This window comes from Oxyura jamaicensis, chromosome 2 (assembly GCF_011077185.1).
Source record: "Oxyura jamaicensis isolate SHBP4307 breed ruddy duck chromosome 2, BPBGC_Ojam_1.0, whole genome shotgun sequence".
NCBI lineage: Eukaryota > Metazoa > Chordata > Aves > Anseriformes > Anatidae > Oxyura > Oxyura jamaicensis.
Window position 1 is genome coordinate 15055198 of NC_048894.1, and position 17617 is coordinate 15072814.

Consider the following 17617-nt stretch of genomic DNA (forward strand, 5'->3'; position numbering starts at 1 on the left):
GGTGCTCACTTCTTGGAATTTAACTCCTTTATATCACACAGACACCTACCCAAATAACTGCCCAAAGTACTTTCTGAGCTAAGAGCAAAAGGTGTTCACTACCATGAAAATACTATCCTGAAAAACATAAACAGGCACAACCAAGAATTATTTTAGAGTCCTCCAAAAATATATTAACATTTTATATGTAAAGTAAAAATAACATTATATAAGAGCTTTTACAAGGTGTATATTAAATAAAATGTTAATGATTGAGTATTTTTATAAATCTGATTTTTCTAAAAAATGTGCCATTTTATAGTACTTAATACAGTTTACTGGCACTAATTTTTAATATATTTGTGGATTTTTCTTTCCTTAAGGTCTTTCTTCAAAATGTTTCTTAGGACTGGCTTCCATAGAGTAGGAACATAAGATTAATGAATACAAAGTTATAAAATTCCATGTCAATCTATTAAATCTTTCCAGATTACATGAAGGTAAAATCAGCAGAACTGGTAATACAGTCTATATTGGAAATCTTCATTCCTTGTTAGTAGCTTTTCATACTTTCGACTAATATTTATCTGGGACTATAACAGAAGTAACTATTTAGCTTCTCTGTCCTTTGAAAATGCCTGAGACCAAAGAAATGCAGTAGAAAAATTCAGGTACAACAATAAACTGTATTTTATAGAATACATAAAAGATTTCAATTTCCAGCATCATCAGAAATAAGTAATCTGCAATTGGGTTTTGGCTGATTAGGGAAATTTTCCCTAGGGAAATATTCACAAATTCCAATGTGACCCTGCACTCTTTGGCTTAGCAAGAAGAATAGAAAACAATAAGAGAATAACATTTTCTGATCCGTTTGCTTCCCATAAAGCCAGAAATACTTGTGGTATTTTGGTACTTCCATTTCCTGCCAAAAATAGAATGTGCAAGTTTGAACAAATGAAAATTATATACAAATCCAAAAAGATTATTTTGGATATAAGAAAGAAATAAGAAATTGCTTACAAGAGTTGAAATGATTGATGTCCTGTTTCTGTTTTGGTGTTCGTTCAGATTAACTGTTTAGTTCATTGGTTTTGTGTTTGGTTTTTCTTTGTAGATTATCCTTGCTCTGGGATGCTGGGTATGGTGTCTGGGCTCATTCCTGACTCTCAGATTACTGCATCTACTCAAGTTGATCGAAACTGGATCCCAGAAAATGCTCGCCTCATAACAAGCCGTTCAGGCTGGGCGCTGCCACCAACTACTCATCCATATACAAATGAATGGCTTCAAATAGACCTTGGTGAAGAAAAAAAGGTGAGGGGCATAATTGTCCAAGGAGGCAAGCACCGAGAAAACAAAGTATTCATGAAAAAATTCAAAATCGGCTACAGCAACAATGGATCAGATTGGAAAATGATAATGGATTCCAGCAAGAAAAAGATAAAGGTAAGGAGGATTGCTCTGCATGGGGAGGAACTCATGTTAAATTTTTATACCTTTATCTCTGATCTTGGAAAGGCACAACATTAGAATTAAGCTAAACAGGAGGGTTTGTAGGACAAAAACACTGAAGGGATGCTGTGGTAGTGGTACAATGAGTGCAGGAGCTGATCTCAGGACATTAACCACTCTGGCAAAGGTTCTGTGTATTCAGCAGCTAGTTCAGTTACTTCTGCCAAGGGTGATGTGCCTCTTCAGCCCCTAGGTTACTCCAAAATTCCATGTAACTGTAATATCCAGCACTACCAAAAAAGTAGAGTTCCATCTTCAGTTTTCCACTGACTGTGAGTGAGCTTTTTTGAGACTCAGGATTACTTTTCCTTTGCTTCTTTTTTTTTTTTTTTTTTTCTGAACAGCTGAATGAGGATGATGTTATTTAACTCAATGGGGTACCTGTTAGATTTCTGAACTGCCTGTAGGCTGCTTTGAGAGCTTCACAGGCTCTCCATGATGGTCTGATCTAAGTTGCACTGCAAGAGTGATGTCGTTTTTGACGTTATCCCATCATAGGTGGAAAGTACTGTTGTACTAGTAGAAGTGAAACATCTTGGTGTGCGATTAGGAATAAAGGGCAAAAACCGCAAGGGAAGGGTCAAATAAACTGGGTTAAATGACAAGAAAAAGAAAATAAGTGTTCTCTATAAAAGGTTCTGGGAATGTACCTACTTTGCCTTGTCTTTGAATGTAAGCTCTTCAGGACATAAAATGTATAGTTGAGAAAATTTACCCCAAATCCCATTCGTTTTTTTTTTTATTATTTATTAGTTTTGCTACTGTTGCTCAACAAAATGTATTTTTGCCTTGAGAATCACAATCCTTTCTTAGTCCTCCTTCCTTTCGCTTGAGGGAAGCACTGGGCCCACAGAACTGTTCAGGGACTGGTGCTGCAGTACTGGAAAGATCAGGGAATCTGATCTACCAGAAATGTGCCCTCAAAAGGCAAATCAGTATAGTGCTTGGCAGATGGAAACCTTGAGAGTTGTTCCATATCTTAGCTGTGTCAGTCTGGAAATCAAATGTAAAAGCTGTTTTGCTATAGAGACTCTTCAATTGGGCAAACCTATGTTTCGTTAAAGGAAAAGCTGAGTGGGCCCATGGATGTAGCTTTTCCAGGCACATTTGGTAAATATTGGACTTCATTCTCTCCTGTTTCAATCTCACTGAATATGTCTGCATTTTCTCACTTCTCATCACTTTTCATCATTTGTTTTGGGGATTAAAACTAAATGAATTCAGCCTTTGCAGTCAGCTCCTTTCTCTTGTTACCATGAGTTTTGACTTCATCATAAAGTGTGAAGAGAGTGTAAATCAACAATGGGATCTAACCATTTTCTTTCTAAAATAGATGTTGTTTTGACATGTACTTCTACACTGTGGCTCAATGAGGGAAAAAAATAATGCCATATGCTTTCAAAGCAGTGCGCCGTCTGCTGCATGGCTTTCTGTTTTCTAATACAAGCACTTGCCATCATTGTCAGAAGTTAACAGTTTGACAAGAAAACTAGAGTGCTAACTAACACACTGAGCCCATCCTCAGCTTTCATCACTACCAGAAATTAACATTCAAAGATTAATGGAACTAGGAGGGCTGGAATTCAAATCTCTTGTGGCCTAATTATAATCCTTCCCAAAAATTCAAGACATTTAATGAACTTTCCTCCAAAGCACAAGTTTTCTTTAAAGAGAATTAGATAAATCCTATGATTTCGTAGTCTGAGGGATTTAAAATGTTAATACTGGAATGTTGTATTTTTAAATGTAAGTAGAGCTGGATGGGACAGAATGCTATAATGAGTCACAGGAGGAATGTGGATTAGAAACAGCCCTGTTTTATGAAATGAAACACATCGTTTCACTTGGTTAAAGTCTTGACTTTCAATAAACAAACAACTGCACGTTAGGAAAAGAAAGAGCAATGACAAGCTAAATGTATAAAAACAGAATATGTCCAAAGGCTGAAACATCACTTTGGTCCTCAACGGAATCTTGTCATCCGTACCTGCAGTTCCTTCCATAGGACTATGATAACGCTTTCCTCTTTAGCTGACCCACTTTCCCCTGTTTTTGACTGTGTAGAATGTTTCCCTCTTTAGCCTCTATCAAGCACACAGAGGAGTGAATGCCACTCAGATCCTCAAATGACCATGCAGAACTCCATACTCATTTCAAAATCCAGCTGGCATTTGTTCTCCAAAGTCTTGCTCAAGCTTACTCAGTACATTCATCTTTGTCTTCCATACTTCTTTCCTACTTCCACTTACCGACTGATGACCTTTTTTGTTTTTCACACCTTCTCTGATCATGTCTTGCACAAGAAACTGAATATCCTGCCGTCTGGAACAACCTTTTTTAATTTCTCTGCCATATTTATTTTGATATAAAAATCTATTTGGAAGACTTTTTTTCCCCTTGCTAATTTATATTCTCTTTTGTTTAGCAATTATTTATTATACTTGTTTTTGCAATGTGAGTAGTATGCAAGAAGTAAAGCAATTTGTGATATAGCCTATATAAAAGACACTCACTAAATGAAGTTTTACTGTATACTTTTTTCTCCTCCCCGACAAAGAATATCAGTACGTGTTTTAAATGAACAGTCAAAATTGAATCACAGGCAGCTCTGCACTACAAAGGACAATGATTCAATATAATTATGATTCAATATAATTCTAGATGCCTATTGAATTCTAATGTCTATGTGTCAGTACTCCAGTACTGATGTCTTTTATAAACTAGTTTTCATTATTATATGTTGCTATTAAGACTACTATTAAAAAGGAAGCAAGGATTCTTCAGGTACATGTGTCTGTCTACTTTTTGCACATAAAATGGCATTCATTCTTTCTCATATGGTAGGTAGCTTTTCTGATCATTTGCACTACATTGCTGTTGAAATATAATAATATATAATTGCATGTTAATTAGATCTGACAGGCCATCTACATGTGAATTCTTGACAACTGTCTTCCATGCACTGTCAGAACACCAGGCCAGCCAGTGCCCCTTGAAGGTACCTTGGAGATAAGTCTTCCCTAGGAAATAGGAGCAGAAGCATTAATGTAGAAATTATTTCTTTTAATCCAGTTGGTCATAGCCACCCATCATCATTGGCATTTGTGACTGGCACTCTAACCAATGGCCAGAAGGGATCTGGGGCCATTGGTTTATTATATACAGATGCAGAGCAAAAACAAGCAAGGCTTTTAGGACTGCACTAAAAATACAAGCAGCAATTGGTTTTACCTATGCTTTTTCTCTGTCTGGGACAATGCAGCCTGTTTTTCCCATGGCTTCTGTTTCTCTGCCCCCAGGTCAATAGGAAGAGTTTATTGCATGTTGGATTTTGTTATCATTCAAAATGAAAGACAGACAGGTGGTGGTTTCTTCCTGAAGAAAGCTTCAGGCCTCACAGATATGTGTTGGAAGTAACAGCGCTTCTAAACAATTCATATAAGTTAGTTTTAATTATTTGTAATTTAATTAATTCATAGAAATAAAAACATTGAAAACTTTTTACTTTTACTTCATCATTATATGCATTTTCATATATTGTTCTTTATTCTCTATAAGATCTTCTGGAGTTACTTTTTACCATAAAATAGGTTAAAAATAACTGTTTGCCTGTCTTGACTTATAAACACTTCATGGCAAGGACTGTTTCTTTGTACAGTTAATTCATTCTCATGACCAATTATCTCCATGGATGCACCCAGGGTGTTGCTTTAAGTACAAATTATAACATGTTCCATATGCAAAATTTCACTGACAGGAGAAGCTGAAAGTATCAAACAAATGCCATTGAGAGCCGTATTATGGCTGAAGAACCCAGAGTGCAACTCAGACAAGAGATTTTTGTCTGAAATGTACATTTTCTGACCTGCCTTACCCGTTAGATTATATTGCAGTTTTATCGGGAAGCAGCTTTCTTCTTTCTTTCTTTCTTTTTATTCTTATTCAATAGCAGTCTCACTGGAAGAACTCTTGCAGCTACTGTTCCTGGAGTTTAATTTATGCCTTTTGAAATAACTACAACTTGTTAAACTCTGTCACTGGGGGAAATCAAATTGAAATTTTCTCTTGAATAGTTGGATTATTATTGTAACCACTTAAAAGGTGACAGGATCTTCACCTCAGTCATTTTTTTTCTTCCCTAAGAACTGTTGAAAATGTCACCCAGCTAAACCCCAGATCAGAGCGTCATTTAAAAACATGTCTTATTAAACACTCAGCTCTTTTTATGACCCCGATGGATTGGTTGCTACTGAGTTTATGAAAAAAAAAAAAAAAAAAAAAAAAAAAAAAAGCATTACTTTTCCAAGAAGCTTAAACTGTGTATTTTCCATTCTCATTTAGGGCTGGAAAGTCTGACACTTATTAAATGGTTAGAATCTGGCCTACTTCTCACCTAATTCAAAGGCTAGAGAATGAAGAAAATGTTGGAAATATATTTTCTTTCTTAACAAGTAACATTTGTTATGCTTTGCAGACTTTTGAAGGAAACACCAACTACGACACACCTGAACTGCGGACTTTTGAACCTGTATCGACGAGATTCATCCGTGTCTACCCAGAGAGAGCCACACATGGAGGACTGGGACTGCGAATGGAGCTGCTGGGCTGTGAACTCGAAGGTAATTGCTCTGCTATAGATGAATGCAGTTTATTATTTTCACACATACATTCTGTACTTGGACTACTGCTGAACACTGCTGTTCCTGTACAGGCAGCACTTTGGACTCTCGGTTCCTTGACTGCCATTAGTGCTGTTTCTTGGACTAATCAGTTCCTTCTCTGCAGACATTTGAATATGCCCAAGGCACAAATATTATTCTTTCTCCCATTCCTTTGTTGAATCACAGTGATATTCTCCACATGGTTTTCTGTTCCCTTAAGCAACCTTATGATTATACTTTCAAGAAGCATAAAGCTATTATGAGAAAATAAAGGAACTTATATTTTGTGTTACCATGATACAACCCAGGAAGAGACATTTTCTGAGAATGCAGGGGGTGTGTTGGACTAAATACAGCAATTATGCTTCTTGTTCCTTCAAACAATGTGAAAGTCGCACCAGACAGTATGGTAGACAACGATTACTTGTCTGGATAGGGTCTGTACTCTTCTTTTTGGGGAGCAAGGGAGGTCCCCTTTGTTCCATACCAAGCTTTAATTTTGCAGTAGTATGTCAAGAGATGAAAGACCAGGAAAAGCAAAGTTTAGACATTTATCCTTGGGCTGTGACGTGAGGTATAATAATGCTTTGATTTTTGTTATATAAACAATAATTATTTAACATCATAGATAACTACAGATAGCTACATGAATTTCACATTTTTATGTGGTGGATAATGTTACAGTGGCATGGGTTATAAATCACAGAGCTTAACAATACATATATAGTAACAAAACACATTATTGGGGGTTTCGTATGATACCTAATAAAGAAGTAGCTGAACAGGCTCCCAAGATGAATGAAACTCAATGTTCTGCCTCCGTTTCTTTCTCACCATTTCATTCCCAAGGCAGACAAGTGGGAAGTATTTTCTGTGAGAACTACCACATTCTGTGTTGTTTTTTAGTGAAGGCCAGACTGAATAAGTGTGGTTTTTACTTGGCCCGGAAAGTGGGTAGGTTGGAAATACTTCTTAGTTCCTGCAGGAAGTCTTCATTTCCTGTGGGAATTCTTAGTTCCTGAAGACTATTGTGCTGCTTGCTCAGAAGAAAGAAAACTCAGCATCTGCCCTGTGTAAACTCACAACCTGTGAGCCCATGGATTACCTTACCAGAATGTGTTACTCAATGAAGTGGAGGAGCCAAAGAGGAGACTAACTAGGCAAAATGCCTTTGCTTTTTGGGAAACTGCTGCACCAAGTATAATGTTCCCCTGGGACACATTACCTGCATTTATCTTCCCACTGTGGTGCACTTCTGAAGGTAGTTCACCTGTAGGTCACCCATGGACAGGCAAGGTCAATTTCAAAGCACCCATGGGAGAAGCATAATAAGAAAACTTTGTTGTATAACTGTGTCTTAAGGAGGGAGCTGAATGAAGAGAAGTTACTTGAGATTTCCTGAGGAGGACAGGAACTGAGAGGAGAAAAGAAGCATAGAGATAAGCACAGACAAGAGTAGAAATCAGCTCTCCAGCAGTAATGAGCAAGGGCAAGTTTTGTGTGCTCAGAGCATCCCAGGGGGTTTATATGAAATGATGGCAGGGATGTAGGCAAGCTTGAGGCTATACAGGGGCATGAAGCTCAAGATAAGAAACTCAGCTCGATGTAGAAAGCTAGAGGGAGCTCCCAGAGCAGTTTTTAAAGAGATATGGGGAACAGACACTCTTTATAATTCATAACAGGTACAGAAGTGTTTCTTAAACTAGGGCTAGATTATACCTGTAAAGCACGGGTTGGGGTCCTTGTTTCAGCCCAGAAAATAGCTACTTCAGAAACTACCATCCCTTCTGACATTATCAGTCCAAGTGCATAGTATCTTATGTGGCCAGTGGACTCCGGAGGCAGTAGAAGGGCAAAGAAGAATCCACGGAAGAGAAGCATTATTGTATAGCTTATAATACAGTAAAGCATTGTTAATGAAAATAACAGTAGTTGAGAACAGGCAAAGCCTGGACCATGTTCCCAGCCTGGTTATCTTAAGCCAGGGAACTATACTTAGAGCATAAAACTTAAACATAACACCAGGTATCTGTATCCTGGTTTTCCAGATGTGATATGTTTTGCAGACACTGGGATTTAGATATATTTTTGGGCATCTTTCACAAATCTCAAGATCTTAATTGTAATAACGAAGGTCAGATTTTACTGGTTATGCAGCAGCTACCGGAAAGTCATCACCAGTGAGAAGCAAGCAGGTGGCCAGGAGGGATGACTGACATCATTGATGTCTTCCCTATTTATAACTTTAACAAAAACAAAAGAAACTTCTTCCAGATCTTCTCATTGAGCACAAAGTGATTCTACATCACACTGCCTTCCTGCCACTGTTACCAGGACTCTGTTCAAACATTTCCTCTCTTATACGTGCTCTGCAGAGAGGTTTCTTTGGCAATGTGGTAGGTGCTGCAGAATCACCACCTTGAGCAACCAGCCCACCTGCTGCTTTGTACAGGCCCACTCACAGGTTCTTTGGCCATGAAATAAAATAATGGGTTTTCTACCATTCCCTGAGACTCCCATTCTGCCTTGCCAGACCTCCACTCCTGTTTTTTAGGAACAAGCACTCATCAGCCAGTCCAGAGCTTTGCTGCACAACTCCACTCAGCCCTTGAGCTCAGACACAGCAGAGTGCCCTAGGACAGGAGTCAGAACAGGTACTTCCCATTGCAAAGAAATACTAGCTAACCTGTAGAGTTGCTCCTTTCCTCAAAAACAACACACGATGACAGCATATGGTACTCATCAAAATGTTAGTGCCAATTGCATGTTGATTATCCAGCAGACTTTTTAACCAAGCAACTGGATTTTGTTTCAGCTCCTACGGCTGTTCCTACCGTTTCTGAAGGCAAGCCTGTAGATGAGTGTGATGATGACCAGGCGAACTGTCACAGTGGCACAGGTGATGACTACCAACTGACAGGTGCAGAAACCATCCTCATTCCATTGCAGCTTCATTGTAGCTCATACCCATCGCCAGTAACCAGCTAAATGTTTGCACTGATTTAATCACTCAGCATAAATGGACATTGGTATGCAGTTTGTATTGTCAGTGCTGTCAAAACATAGGCATCTGCCTTTTACATATGACAATACTTTTGATTGTTTTCTCAGCTATGTAATTTTTGAAGCAAATAATAGTGACTAGTTGGAACAGAGGGCATATTTTTGAGCAGAAATTGTCTCTAATCAAATGTCCTAATCAAACTTCCTCTTATTAAGAAAAAAGATGGACAAACCTTTTGAGATTTATTGTCTGAGACTGAAGAACTCAAAATGAAATATTGTTTAGACTCAAGATACATACAGTCTTCCACACCTAAAATTTAGCATAGGACTCAAATATCAGCCCCAAATCCTTCTCAGACAGAAACAAAGCAGATTTGTTTCATCAAAGCATACTCACACATACACCACCAGAAAGATTTCCATGAGCTTTCCCACCAGCACTGCATTACAGCCACAGAGGGGCTGACATTCTCCAAAATGCCATCACTAGCAGAAAAATAGCAGGGAGGGACATAGTGTAGTCTGCATTTGGAAGGGAGAAAGCTTCTTAAATTTCCTGTTTTCTCACTTCTGCACCAAACCACTGTCCTTCTGATATAGCTGACACTGCACCACTACATTTTTTCTCTCTTCTTGGAGGTCACTTTCTCCACAAAGATCTGGGCCTGTTTGAGGAGATCTTTCTGTAGTAGATCCATACTGCTACAGCAGCTAAGCTTATTTTTGGACAGAGCAACACAGGTTATTTCATCACCTCTCCCTGGTGTGCTTATCAAATAAATGTTTATTGCTTCTTATATCCATGACATAAAATAGCATTAAAACCTGGCAATAGCTCTCCAAGAGGACTTTGGGAAATATTAGGTAAGAGAGAGATCAGCTTTTTGGAAGCAGCCAAGTAGAACATCCGACAGCAGATACAAATGAAAGTGCAGTTTCAGCTTTCTGAGCTTTTCCAATGTCTCATGTAAATGCATGTTGCAAATCAAATATTGAAAAACAATTCTTGAGCAGAAAAGACACTGCACAGTCACTGTCACTGCTTTTCAAATCAGTGTTCAAGATGAATCTTATTCTTTATGAAAAAGAGCCATGCAGGGAGTCTGATGAAATAGTCTGTATCGTGTTAAGATAGCTCAGAAAGCTTTCAATATTATTAGACATTGTATTTTTTTTATTTTTCTGAAAGCAAAGGGTCAGGTCAGAAAAGCCTGGGGCTTCCTGCAAAGCCCTGTGCTGAGGGTTGTCTTGCAAGACCCAATAGGTAGAAACACATTTCACATAGAGGCTGTGTGAGGGGAAGGAGACAGATCTATGCAGGCACCTTCCTCTTCACTTGCTCGTAGTCTATGTGTTTCAGGCAGCTCAGGACTGCATCCCATATATCCCTTAGGGAAAGGTTATTGAGCAGAAGAAACTCCCTCTGGCAATTTTTGCAGGCTGTGCTTAGGGAGCCATTTATAACCTCTAAGACAAGGGAGCAGCCATCAGCCTACCTGAACACCAGCTTTCTGGGGAACTGAACCTTTTTCACTACTAAACTTGAAAATTACTGCATTGCCCTTCTACCAAAGTGCAGACACTTGAGTATAATTTACTGCACCACCTAGAAACCCTGGCCAGTGCATGCTCAATTGTGGACACTGCAGAAATTCTGTGTTTTACTTATGATGCTATATATAACAAAAAAATGCGCAGAAGTGATATACCAATAATTTCATTGCAAACATTCTTTTCTTCCTCCAAAACACATAGAAGGAAAGTACGTAAATCTCACAGCCCATTAAGGCTAGCAGAGAAAGGCAGAGGGGTTTTATCAGTGCCTCTTCCATCCACTGCCAGTGCAGGCGTGGCGCCTGCGTTCTCGCGGGTACGGCTGCTAGAGTCACTTCCCTGATGGTACTTGCACATATGTGAGTATCACAATGAAGCCTTCCTTGCAATTAACTGTAATTGTGCTGTAGGCCAGATTCCTTCCTGCTCTATTTAGACCCCATACAGAGCTGCTCTATTTGCATGGTGTATAGCATTTCCCACCAGATCATTCTCACAAACATAAAGCTGATATAGCTCAGGCATTCATTCTCATTGGAAGTCATCATAGACATCCTTTCTATAATGCTTTAAGTACTTGCTTGCTGGAGAAGAGAAAAACCATTGACTGGTAATCAGCACCCCACTGCGCATTTATAATTGCCCTAATTTACTTTTTGTTTCCTATATCAATATGAAGCTTACCTAAAAAAGTCAAGTATTTTTAAAATTAGTGGGCTTAGGGAGAAGGCCATGACCCCGCTCACCTATTGTTCAACTGCTTGAAGAAGAAGACAAAGGGAAAGTTCTTAATTCCTCCTGCTCATTGAGACAGAATTGAAACCTGCCTTAGACAATAGCCAAAATCTGGGCAATTCCCACACACCTCTCTGTGATCTGGGGCCACAGCACAGTGGAGAAGCAAGGTGCAGGGAGCATGGCAGGGGCTGGAGGATCTCAGGTCTCTGATGTGGCAAGCATGTCATAGCTGAATGCACAGATGGGTGAGTGTTAGTAGGGGCTAGGGAGGTCAGTCACTGATATCCCATGTGATTTTGAGCAAATCACTCTCTATAAAGTGAGGACAACCATAGGGATATGGTGAGGATTGATTAGTTGGTGTTTTCAAGGACTCTGAAGACAGAAAGCTTTATTTAAAAACAAATTCTAAGTTTCTTGTTTATTTAATTATTTATAAAGGAAACCAGACCTTTAATGTCATATTTTCATGCTTAACATACTCAGTTACCTACATGTCTAGTAAAGGTGATAATATTTCAGATTTATATATAGGATATTCCTGGTGATTGCTGTGTCCTTTGTTGTGTCCCATGTATCATGACATGCATAATTTCTTTTCCAGGTGGTACTACAGTGCTGAATACAGAAAAGCCAACAGTAATAGACAATACATTACAACCAGGTAAAAAGAAAAAAAAAAAAAATCTCATTAAAAACGTAATAAATTCCATACCCAAATTTAATGCCAGAGAAAAAATAATGAATTGCAGCACTTCCTGACTCCCCATTCCCTAAAAGTCTCTGAAGTAAAGAAGCATCTGGTCTCTCAGCTCTGTACAGTAAATATTTTATTCCTTTCATCCACATGTAGAAACAGCAGAGAACAAGATTTCCTTCTGCATCAGCAAATGCCAAATGCTGACAAAATTAAACTAACTTAATCACACAGTGCACTGTCTCTAAATGTGGCATGTTAGTGACACAAAGTGTGTTTGCAAACTCCAGGAAAACAAAAACAGAGCCACACAAGCCATTCACTATTTATATTCATGGTTTTACAAAACTAAGACAAGTAAAGTTTGCCAGTTTTCTCCACCAGGGAGCTGGCAGTTTTACAATATTGTTTTCTAGCAATTTTTCTCAAAATGGGGTTACATAAACTGCTACCACAAACTTGAAAAGGGAGAAACAAGTTGTCACTGGCAGCGGGTCCTTTTTACTTAATCAATACAATGACTAGCAGCTTTTAAAATCCTTACTTTGCTCCTTCTGCAGCTTTCATAGCATTTTTTAATATCCTGTACAATTTACTAGGAGTGGAAGAGAGGACAGATTTGGGCAGAAAATCTGAGCCATAGAGACTGGGAACACCAGTTTAAAGCTCTGTGCATTACTGATTGCAGAGCGGCAAGGAGGTCAGTTTTCAGCTACTCCCATTTCCTCCATTAAGGAGGCACAGTCAGGCACAGTCTTGCAAGTGATTTATTAACAGGGTGGGTAAGTGTTTATCATTGTTTCCTCAACTATTTGACACAAAACTCTTTTGCTTTAAGTAGAAGAGAGGTACTAGTAATGCAAAAATTTCCTACAGGACACCAGTGGTGTCGAGCTGATAAAAAGATAGAGCTGGCTCCTCACTGACATTGTTCCCCCTCTCAGCTTCTGCGTTCTGATATTGCTTATACTGTCCCTAAAATTTGTCTCCAGGGCTGTACAGTTTGCTTGGTCAGCATACACTATTTCTAGCTCTGCCCTGCTGTATGAGTGGGGCAGATTGGGGGGTACCATTGATTTCTCAGGACACTTCTCTGTGCTACTCCCCCCCAGCCAGCAATTCTCCCCCAGTCCCACAGTTTAGGGGGTGGGGAAGGGGAGAGAAGTATTGCAATGGTTTTTGAGTAGAACATTTGGATTTTTCTGTCTGAAATGACCTTGTAGCTTTCTATTTGGCTGAAATTAAGGATTTATTTTACAGTTCTTTTGACTGTTTTCTTGCATTTAAACAAATGCTAATTGAAAATTCATAAAGTGCCTCTGTGGTATGCAGTTTTCCTCGCTCCTCCACAGTGCCAGATGCAGTTACAGGTTGTGTTTAATCCCTTTGGCTTGGGTGGGACTCTCCAATAATAGACTGACTGTTTCTGCCAGAGATGAAGATATTCTCATTTTCTCTCCTTACTTCCCTCCTGCACCACCTTCATTTACTGCGTGATGAGCCAAGTTTTTTCTCTACTCAAGGAGTTTATGAGGTTCCCTTCAGAGCATGCCAACACTACTTCCCTGCATTGTGTTGGTAGGAGCTGTTTCCTTCCGGGGAATAAGGGACAAGTTCACATCCCAAACTCCAGGCTCCCACATGGCAGCACATTACAAAGACCATAGATAGAGTTCAGTCAGATGCTAATAAATAAGTTTTCCCAAATCTGCCGTTTAAGACATAAAAGTTTCCAGCTGCCTCGTAATCCCTCACTGAAAACCAGCCAGAAAACTCCCCAAAAGGGGCAGCCAGAAATTCCCCTCAACATGGGGAAAGCCTTCTTGGCATGGCGGTGGTGCATATCCCTCTTACAGAGGGGGCACGGCTGGACCTCTTTGGCACAAGAAAGTGTGTCTGACCAGAGGCCATGCTGCAGGGAGCAAAAACCTGCTACAGCAGCCACAAATACCATGGTTTAAACTGGCCTTGAAGCTACAGAGCTTCTTGCCTCCCCTCCGGCCCCAGCTGGCCGAGGATCAGGGGATCAGCACGTTCCAGCTCTTTCAGCTATTCTCAAGCTGAATGAGGTATCCATTTAACACACCAAGGACTGAGCCTCCAGCTTCAGCCATAATTCTCCCTAAGGTTTATCTTAAGATGCTAATACACCTCGAGGCAAATGATGACCTCAAAGCCAAAGAGCTATTGAGGAACAACTGCAGGATGCAGGCTCCTGCGGGTAACCCAGCATGAGCTGCACATGCCATTGCCAGCCACAACAGCTCATGCCATAGTGATTCGGGACACGTTTACCAGCCATCTCAGTACCAACTCCTGCCATGGCACAGGTATTTCTGCAATACATGCTAACGCCGTGTATTGCTGTCCTCCTGCCTGCACTCATGCCTGCAAACACCCCTAATCTTGTTATCCCAGACTAACACGCTTGTGTGTGTCATAAGCCTGAGATCTTATTCCCACCAGCTTTCATACACTATGGAAACAGTTAAGTGTAAATAGCTGGAAAGGCTTGTGTATAAACAAGCTTTCCATCAAAGAGATTTTTGCAGTTCATTACAAGGGGACTGAATTGTAAGAAAATAAAAAAGAATCATGATTTCAAACTGCTAAAATGTTTAAAGCTTTGATTTTTTTAACAGAAGATCTACTTTGCTCCTCAGACTTAAAAAGGTGCCTTTAGCAAACCTGTCTGTCAAGATAAATACCTTTCAGGCCTCAGTCCTACGACTCACTAACATCTAGCCTTTTTGAACACATCTAATTCCACTGAAATATCTGAAACTCTTGACTCTTAGCTATTTACATCCAGAGCAAGCAGTTCATTTACATTATGTACTCTCAGATTGTAAGCTCAGCCCTTTGTAAAGCAGTCTTCAAGAAGTAACTTATCTTGTTTTTCATACATGTAAGGGGTATTTCAGGAAAATATAAATATGAAATCCTGAGGTTAAAATCTACACAAAGAAATAATTTAAAGGTAGAATAGGTCTGATTCTCATTTATGGCAGGACAACTTTGCATCAATAAAGGGATATAAAAAGATATTAAAGCACTTAAATTAAAATTTACTATCATTTAAGGTAATTCTATGCCACTAGTATAAGCAATATAAGAAGGTGAAATGCGAATAAGGATCAGATCCAATATACTACTTTGAAGTGGTCCAAATTATGTTTGTAATTTCCCATTTTAATGTTGATGTACCCTTTGGCAAGAGCATCCTATAGAGAATTTTCATAGCATTTTTAATGCCATCATGCTCTTTCTTGCCTCTTGTCAGAGGAGTTATAAAAATATGTCAAAGTCCGTGGGCCGCAAAAGATTAATGGACTTGCAAGAAACTCACTCAACTAGATTTTCAAATGACTTTCTTGTTCATGTGCAGTAATGGTTCCAGCTGTGAGCAAGATGTGGTCAAGAAGCACAGCTGTTGGTTATTCTTTGAGAGGATAAATCTGTTTTAATTCAGTATCACGTACCCTACATTTTCAAAAAGACATATGGGATTTCGTCACACCTCCCTCTCAGGTTCTCATCTGAAGTGGTGTTATTTAGTTACATAATAGCTGGTTTTCTTCATCTTCTCGATAGGCACAAACCCTAAGATCAATCACCTCTAGGCAAGGGAATTATCTTAGCAGGGGAATGGGCAAGTGCTGCAAAGGGATCCCACCAAATGCTACTCATCCTTCCTTCCTCTCTACTTTCCTTCTTTCCCCAAGAGCTGTCAAGCTATAGTTCAAGAACAAAGCAGAGGACATATTGCCTATAGCTTACTGTGAGCTACTGTATCATCCCCCTGGGACCTTTAATAGAATTGAACTATTATATCTTTTGCTGGGACAGTCCTCCTGTCCATACGACTAATGAACCTATCCGGATGCTACAAATGTCTGTTATTAATTGGCTAGCAGGTCTATTTTTTCTTTTTATGGATCCCTGGGAGAAGTATTGGAAGAGACTTAAGAATAGACAATAAGAGATGGCATGTTTAAGGAGCCCGTAAAATGAGAGTACTCTGAAATGCCTTGCCTTTGACCTTCAGTTCCATCGCTGTGATTGTCTAAGGAACACATTAACACAATCACTTCTGAGAAAATAGTAAGGGCCTAGCAAAGAGTAGCTGACTGAGAGCAGGTTACATGCCTAATTCTGCTCAGTTTCAGGGGATTCTCATTAACTTCTTCATGGAAAAGAAGTTAATTTTTATGTTACTCTATGCTGTCTGTGAGACCAAAGCCAAGGAACACAGGCATGGCCAAAGCATATCACACTTAGTTTCTTTGTCAGTTTACTGGCCTATATGTTTCAAATGAAAGTGTTAAAAAAATCCTTAATAGATGGTGCTGTAAAATTTAGTCCTGCTTTGAAGCTTTCATTCTAGTCCCAGTGTTCAGAACTTGTTTCAAACCATGAAGCAAAAGGCTTTTGTGACTCCCTGCATTTTAGAATTAACAATTAAATTTTGGATATTTTCTTCATCTATTTCAATGTCCAGTTCTCTTCAAATTTTGCTCAGCTTTAGCAACGTTCAAGGGAAGCACTGTTGCTCACACTATATGAGAAGGTATTTCCTTTGATCAGTATTTAACTTCACTGGATGCCTCATAGTTTGTGGGCTATGAAATGGAGAAAACAGAACATTGTAATCTTCCTTCTCTAGATTCTTCACCCATTTATATATTTCTCCTGTATCCTCTGCTATTTATTTTTATTCGGAGTTGAACAATCCCTGTCCTTTTAGTCTCTTTTTGCTATATGCTCATTTATGTTGTTACATCTTCAAATATATGTGATCTCTCTACCACTGTTCTCCTTTCTTGTGATTTGAATACCACACAGGCTATCACAAGCTTTGCATGATATAATCCTTTGGGATTAATAAGATTAATTTTGTTTTAGGTTTTCTAGGGCCTTTTTTAAAGTTCTGTTTTATGGCTCTGATGTCAAAGCCATGCAATATAGCTCTCTCTAGGCCTCCTTGACAATTAAAGGATATTTTTCACAAACTTAAAACCCTTTAATTCATTTCAATGTCACTCTATTTCTGTAAAAAAAAACTCCCCTTGATTTTCAGATATCCCCTTTCGGGCAACATCTCTTTGATCATGGTCCCATTGTCTAGGAAAGAAAAAAAAAATACATATACTGAAGTAAGAAACATAATGGATTGCCTTTCTGTACCCATGTGTGCACAGGCTGAGTTCTGCTTCTTCAACATTGTGAGCCCAAAGAGAGATTATTCACAATGATCTGCTCCTTTTCTTGAAAGGGCCGGGGTCCGCCAGGAAACACGTTTTCTCCACATTGAACTCCTGCAACAGACAGTATCTGTTTAATTCATTTGTTCCCAGTTAGGATGCCACATCCGTGACAATGTCGGGTAGACCCCTCCGGAAGCCAGTGGGAGGGCAGGGGTGGCGGGCGGGACGGGGCAGATGAAAGGCAGAAGAAGAGACAGGAT

General features: G+C 39.3%; 1 protein-coding gene across 5 annotated transcripts in view; it reads left to right on the forward strand.

Moving 5' to 3' along the window:
- Positions 1-17617, forward strand: part of NRP1 (neuropilin 1) — a 111046-nt gene that overhangs the window by 81456 nt on the left and 11973 nt on the right. For 3 of the 5 annotated variants that reach the window (XM_035319503.1, XM_035319504.1, XM_035319505.1), the window contains 4 exons: positions 1097-1428; positions 5969-6113; positions 8971-9075; positions 12058-12117. In XM_035319503.1, the coding sequence (XP_035175394.1) occupies positions 1097-1428; positions 5969-6113; positions 8971-9075; positions 12058-12117 (642 nt within the window). The remainder of the gene's footprint in view (positions 1-1096; positions 1429-5968; positions 6114-8970; positions 9076-12057; positions 12118-17617) is intronic. The other 2 variants (XM_035319506.1, XM_035319507.1) reach the window with 1 other exon arrangement.